Genomic DNA, 7,054 nt, shown 5'->3' on the forward strand with positions numbered 1-7,054 from the left:
CAGGTGAAGTTCTCAGCCTGCTGAAGATGGTGGCTAACCGCCGATGGGCTCGGTGACTCTATATAGTGTTCTTATCTATATGCTTTTGTCAGAGGATGTCATGTATGCTAGCAATGTATTTGGAACTTATATTATTGTAATCAGTTGAAAGCTATTTTGTTTTCACTAATCGGTTTTGAAACCCAAACTTGTATTATTAGTTGTGAACTAATTGTAAGCATTATTTCCACTACAACTCTGTGTATATGATGTGTATTTGCTTAATCGTGTGATCTTGGTTGTGATGTGGATTTATCGAGGTCCTTCGTGATACTCGACGGACTACCGGGTTTATAAAAGTAAAAGTATGTGCGTGTCAACTTGTTAAACAGGGACAGCCATACTTGATCTTGTATAAATTGGGCGGTTCTGTCATAATCCTCTCACAGAGAGGATCATGCTCGCCTCACTCGCTTAGGAGGAGGCAATTTGAAGTCAGAATCAGAGTCATCATCATCGAAGTTGGAGTCATCGTTGGAGTCATCGTCGTCGTCATTGAACGTCGGCGTCGTCCTCCTCATCCTCGTCCTCCTTCTCAGTGCTCAATGGAGGACTATAATCAGAAGGCATCTAGTCATCGGAGGAGGTGTCCTCCTTGGAGGACTGGTGGGCTGGCAAGTCATCCTCGCTGGATGACGGGTTGCTTGGAAACTTGATGGGGCTATCCGACATTTTCTTTGCAGATTGAAAGACAAGGGGATGATGCATGAAGAAGAGGGCTGGTTTCAGAGGGCACCGGGCTTGAAGAATATGTAGAGCAGTGGGTATGGCTCTTTGGCTTCAGGCGGTGGAAGTAATAGTGATTTAACGGCCTTGAAAGTTGAGGGCATTCAACACTCACGCTGAATTTTTACCGTCGGTTGACCAAACGCTAGTTTTGGAACGTCGGCCAAAATGCATATCCTAGTCGGTCTGACTTTTCATGCAACAAAGGAAATGCAACCCCAATATCACTGCCGCATCTACCGTTAACCCGTCGGTGGTAGCAGTTTCAACTGCCGATTTCCTCCCTTAGGAGGCCTTGCTATCGGTCTCGATGGTGGGTGTATCACACTGTTGCTTCTATCGCTACGGCAGTGAAAGTGGCGATAGTGATAAATCAATCTGTAGTAGTGATTAATTAATTAAAAATAAGTTTTGGTTTTGCTAGTGTGTTGCCACCAGCAGAGCCCCTGCACTTGATGGTTCTTTTATATTTTTTGTCAATCAGCACACAGTAAACCAAGTGTGGGGGGTGTCGGACAACCCCCCAAGGGCACATTGGCACAAGTCTAGACATGTGACATTGATGTCCATGGCCAAACACGTTTGTTCATCAAATCTGAGCTCCAACGGCCACTTTTTGAGGTCGGGCGACCTCCATATGGACACACAACCAGAACAAGCAAGTGCAGGAGTACGTATTCAGAGGTAAGAACATGCATGGCGAACACCAAGGTGGCCAGAGGCCCCATGGTGGGGTCACTCGACCCCAGCAGGGCCCTTGGGTCCACCAGTTAGCAACTCAGCATCCACTCCTCTTCAATCTTCTACTTGACTGGTTTGCCACGCTCCTTCCCTCCTTTGGTACACTTTTCCTTTACTTTTGTTTATTTTGCTATAATGAATAATTGAAATAAAATAAATAATAATAATAAAAGAAGATCTATATCTTAAAACGAAATTTGAAAAGTGACATGATTTATGACATCTGAAGGGTAGAAGCGTTATAATGTTTATTTCTTACATATGCTTATGCTCGTGGGAAAATATCTTGACAGGACAATCATATTAACTAAGTTGTTGAAGAATGTGATATAGTTCTTGGCTCATGATTCATACCTTTTCTACTCAAACTACTCAGAGGTTTATTTTTGAAAATGTCATAAAACCATAGTGTCACTTACTCCTTAATAGTGAGAAAATTCCTACCGGAGCCATATATATATATTCGTACAATGTTACAAAACCTTCTTTTATATGCTACTTGTATTTGTGTAGAGTTTGGTCAAACATTGTTGACCCTTGTTGAGAATTTTGTTATAGTCCCAAGATCAAGATCACACACACACCATATACATATGTTGCTTCTACACTGGAAGTACGCAAAAACATGCTCTTCATTTTCCATAAAATAAACACTCTGAGTTTAATATGATCTCTCTCTGAAATTCTTGCAAAAGAGATACGACTATGGAAAGATATTTGAAAAAATGAGCAAAAGTGAAAAGCTAATGAAAAAGTGAAGAAAAGAAGAAGAAGAAAAGATAGCCATGTCTTGAAGTAATCATAAGTTAGAGAGAGAGATCATACTTGCCAAGGAGTTCAATAAAATCTATCACCATGCTCCACACACATGCACATCTTGATCTAGGATTATGACACTTTTCGCCTTGGATCCTTGTTTTGACTTTACAATATATGCAATGCGAGTATGCTATCATGTTTATCCCCACTCGAGCTCCATATAAGCCTAATAGACGTAGGATGAAACAAAAAGAATGCAACTTCATGTTATGCCTTGGTAAGAATTCATACACCTTTGAGAGATCTGAGAGTACTATTGAGGAGTAAGCTTGAACTATGTGCTTTCTTTTGAAAACCTTATCAAAAACTCTAAGTACCAAGAAGTGAAAAAGGGAAGATGACTTTGCTTTGAGAACTATTCCATTTCTCAACATCTGAAGGATATATGCTAGATAGTGCCACATAACCCACTTGTATAAGGTATGTCTTGAATAAAACTCATGATTATTGTATATCTTGAAGATGTCATGATCATTGTCTTCTTTTCTCTCTAACCTTTACTCGAGGACAAGCAAAGACTGAACCGTGGGGGGTCTTGTTAACAGTAATTTCACCATGATTTTACATCACCAAAACCATCAACAAAACACTCTTTCTGGGAGCTAACAAGCAAGAACATTGTGACTTAGGTACAAATAACTTGGTTCCACATGTACATATCATTATTTGCTTGTAGGTACACAAAGCATGGACTTTGGCTAGCTGGAGACTCCATCATGAGGTCAAGCGACCTCAACATGGGCCTCCCATGATCCTCCCAACACTTCTAAAGTCAATCTCCACCCTTGGATCTTGAGGTTCTCTTCTCTTATTGGCTAGAAGGGAGAGCACACGGATTCATGGGCCCACAACGAAGCATCCAACGTGACCAAAGTATCCAACCTTCACTATGACACATAGGGACACCTTATAGAAGATGGTGACATGGCCCACCTACCATAGGGAGGTCAGCCGACCTCCTTAGATGCATGGCTAAACCAGCTCAACTTTGGTGCACTGTCTCTATGCATGCCCCCCATGCACCCCTCTTGATCTGGACCATTGATCAAAGGTCGGTTTGATCCAAGGGCTAGGAGCAGAAGTCATCTAGATCGCTGATGTGGCACTGCCCTCACTCCAGCTATAAATACTCCCTTAGACTTCACTCTCAGGCATGACACATTAGAGTAAATCACTCTCTAGCAGGAGAAAGTCCTGGGCCTGTCGAGAGTCTTCTCCAAGGTGTACCTTAGCGGATGCTATCTTCTAGTAAGTAATACATCTGAGTTCTTTATAGTATTTGATATTCTGTCTCTTCTAGTAGTTATATAAGCATTCTTACCTGTACACCGCTTTACTTTAGTAGAGTGCTCTAGCCTTTCTAAGGGAACTTAGTTGGCCGAGGTTAGAGTAGTAAGTATAGTGTAGACGTGGTGTCTAGACTATATCTTGCCGATGTAGATTGCTTGTCGCATGGATTGTTTGTGGTAGCTAGCAGGTGGTGATAGCCCTGTCTAGCCTTTGCATTCCACCACGTGTTGTAGGCAAGTTCTTAGAAGGTAGGGCTCTAGTGACAAGGTAGTTGCTATGGATAGGGGTTTCATCCCCTATTGTCTCGCCTATCGCCTCCTGTAAGCAAGGTGGGTGATCTGCCCTTTATAACTACTATCTTTACCATATATCATTGCTATCTAGATCCTCTCTACCCAAGTTCCATAGGCTCTTTGGAATCATCATAGGACAGTCTCGATCCTTAGTTAGTTCACTTCACGTTCCTCGTGGAAATATGATACCTAGAATACTCCCGGTGAAGGCTACATTGATAATCGTATGCTTGCGGTTTACCCGTTTACCACTTTAGGTGTCAACACATGTGTTAGGATATGTGTTGATCTTGTTCACCAAGTGAATTCATTTGAATCCACACGAGCTCATAGATGGGGATGGATTTTGTTTTTTGGGGGAAAATGCGTTCAAAAATTCCCGTTGATTGGCTAAGTCTTGGGCAATGATCCTCATAGAGATAGCCTCCCAACTTCCTTGTGACCAACTGGTTCAAATTTTGTTGAAGTTGGATTTGATTTGGCCGAGAAACCGATCGGTTTTGATTCAGTTCGTGTATTTTTCGGGAGCACTGGATCTCTGTCGAGGGCACCGGTCTTGGCACCGGACATGACCAGTGCATGGTCGTGTTCTTGGACGTTCTCTGGTTTGGTACTGGCTTAGCCGGTGTACACCGCTCGGGTGCACCGTTTACAACACCGGTGGTGACCGTTGCTTGTTGCGCGGCGCGTGGGCAATCCCTTGCCCGCGGCTTCTGCTCTCTCTTTGCATCGAGGTGACCGGTGTGCACCGGTTGTGGCACACTAGACGCGGTGTCTAGAGAGCATTGTTTTCACTTGTTTTCAGCCGAGGAGCACCGGTGCTGTCTGATGTGGCAACCGGTGTAGCCTGTGAAGTTGCTGCTTCGTCTGTGCGTCTCTTGTTCTTCTCTGTTTTGCTCAGCTATGTTTTGTGAGAGTTGTTTGATCCATCCTCCTACAAGTTAGCATGAGTGTATTTTGTTTTGACCGTGTTTTGGTTTCAGATTGAATTTGGGACAGCAGCATAAGTTTTCGCAAGAAAAATTTTAGGCTCCCATTCACGCTCTCTTGTCGCCGTTCTTGATCCTTCGTTTTAGCATATGATTAGTATTGCATAAGGACTGTTCAGGTACATTACGTCAGCAGTACAACAGCAAACCGGTGCAATAGCAAATTGGTAAAATTAGCAATAGTCATTGACTATTGGTAAAATGGGCAACCAGAATGGACGTCCACTGTTCTAGGAATGCAATAGTAAAAGGCGCCATGCTCATACAGCTGTATATATTATTATTATAGATGGCCAATAGTAATTAGCGACCGGTAAAATAGGCAACAGGAATGGGCGTCCACTGTTCTAGGAACAGTGCAACAGTAAAAGTCGTAAAATAGGCAACAGGAACGCCCGCTGTTCTCTGAACAGTGCAACGGTAAAAGGCGCCGTACTCCTACAGCTGTATATATTTTTATAGATCAGCAACTCCCCAGGGCAAATCCGATCTTCTCCGCGGCAACGTCGTAGATCACCTCGGTGTCCCGCTGCTGCGTGTTGCCGATGATGTTGAACGGCATCGTCGAAGGTCTCGGCACGAACGCGAGGCAGCCGGTGGCGGGCGCCGTGTCATCTGGGAATATCATGATCCCGAAGGCGCTGACGTCGAACACGGAGCCGTCGCTGAACTTGAAAGACACACCCGGTAGGAAGAGTCCACTCTGCCCCGTGAAGTCGTAGCACGTGTCGAAGGGGTCGTACGCCGGCGCCGGCTTGTACTGCGTCATGGTGAACTTGAACCGGTCGCGGAGCGCAATGTACGCCTCCGGTGGGAGGTAGGTGACGATGGTGCCGGAGTCGAGGAGCGTGCCGTCTTTTGTGAACACCGTTGGTGGCACCGGCAAGGTGAAGCCGCCAATGTCGATGGAGACGAGCTCTACGAAGTACAAGGACGGGAGATCTTTCTTCTGTATCATCGCCGTGTACTGCACGTCCTTGGAGGCCGGAGTAGTGGAGCCGATGGTGAGGTACCCATGCGTGGTGTCGAACGACGGCAGGCAGTACGAGAAGGTGGCGCCGAACGTCGCGGCGGCTTGCGAGGACAGCGACAGCTTGCCGCGGCCGAGGCCGATGAGCCCATCAACGTCGCCGAAGCCACCGACGTTTGTCTGGCCGCATCCGAACGCGAACCCGGGGAGTGCCCGCGCGGAGGTGAGCGACAGCGTCTCGTGGGACAGGACCCCACCGGTGGACGAGCCATCGCCGTAGTCGACCTTGTAGAGGCAAGTGCCGTTGCTGCACTTCCCGCCGGCGGCCGCGCAGTGCGGGTGGCCGCAGGGGACATCGGAGTAGGTGGCCGACTTGGTCGGGTCGAAGACAGGGTCGTGCTGCTTGTAGCAGTGCCCGGAGCAGGGTAGGCACTGGATCCACGACACGTCGCTGCCGGTGTCGAAGCTCAGCGTGTAATTCCGGGCCGGCGTGCCGAAGCCGACGGTGACCACGAACTCCAGCGTGTCGAGGGACGTCCCGGTGCTGTCCGGGATCGTCACGGCCGGCACCTCAGCTGGTGGCGCCACCGGAGGATACGAAATCACGGGGAAGGGGTCTGCCGATGGAGCTGGTGCGGCAGCTGATGATGAGACGGTGGACCTCTGGAGGAGTGTGCTCAGCCGGTTCATGTCGTGGTTGAGGACGTGGCGCTCAAATGCGCCGCAACATTTCGGTGGAGGACCTGGACGCCCGCAGACTGCTGGGATTGTGAGCTTCTTGCCAGAAGTTGTCACTGTGAGTCATTGGCATGCAGTAAACGGAGTCAGGTACATGTTAACCATGAATATTATCGATCAGTTGTATTTGTATATTGCAAGCCTGAAACAATGGTTCCACACATTGAGCTGAAAATTGGTTCTAGAGGACCCGCGTATTGCTTTCTTTTTGGAAAAAAAATGGAATGAAATTTGCCAAGCCCAGTAATTAGCTACTGCATGCGAACCATGAGTAAACTGTTCATTTGTCTGACCCTATGTCTTGAAGTGATTTTTCAATAAGATATTCCTCTTCTTAGAGGATGAACCCCGATGTTCCTGCTTATTGTCTAAAAAATTGTCTAATAATGTTTACTTATTGAGCTTTGTTCAAGATTTTACAGAGGCCCTTAGAGTAACTCTACTTGATT

At 46.4% G+C, this 7,054-nt stretch overlaps 1 protein-coding gene across 1 annotated transcript; it reads right to left on the reverse strand.

Annotated features, from left to right (window-relative positions):
* Positions 1-5,360: 5,360 nt before the first annotated feature.
* LOC136526830 (aspartyl protease family protein At5g10770-like) lies at positions 5,361-6,633 on the reverse strand. Its single transcript, XM_066519410.1, has one exon. It carries the CDS (start codon positions 6,555-6,557, stop codon positions 5,361-5,363), a length of 1,197 nt encoding a protein of 398 aa, XP_066375507.1. The 5' UTR covers positions 6,558-6,633.
* Between the last annotated feature and the right edge of the window lie 421 nt (positions 6,634-7,054).

This window comes from Miscanthus floridulus, chromosome 19, assembly GCF_019320115.1.
Source record: "Miscanthus floridulus cultivar M001 chromosome 19, ASM1932011v1, whole genome shotgun sequence".
Lineage (NCBI taxonomy): Eukaryota > Viridiplantae > Streptophyta > Magnoliopsida > Poales > Poaceae > Miscanthus > Miscanthus floridulus.

Bases quoted from the DNA above. Each gene is read 5' to 3' on its own strand.
- LOC136526830 (XM_066519410.1), bottom strand. From the start codon at position 6,557: ATGAACCGGCTGAGCACACTCCTCCAGAGGTCCACCGTCTCATCATCA.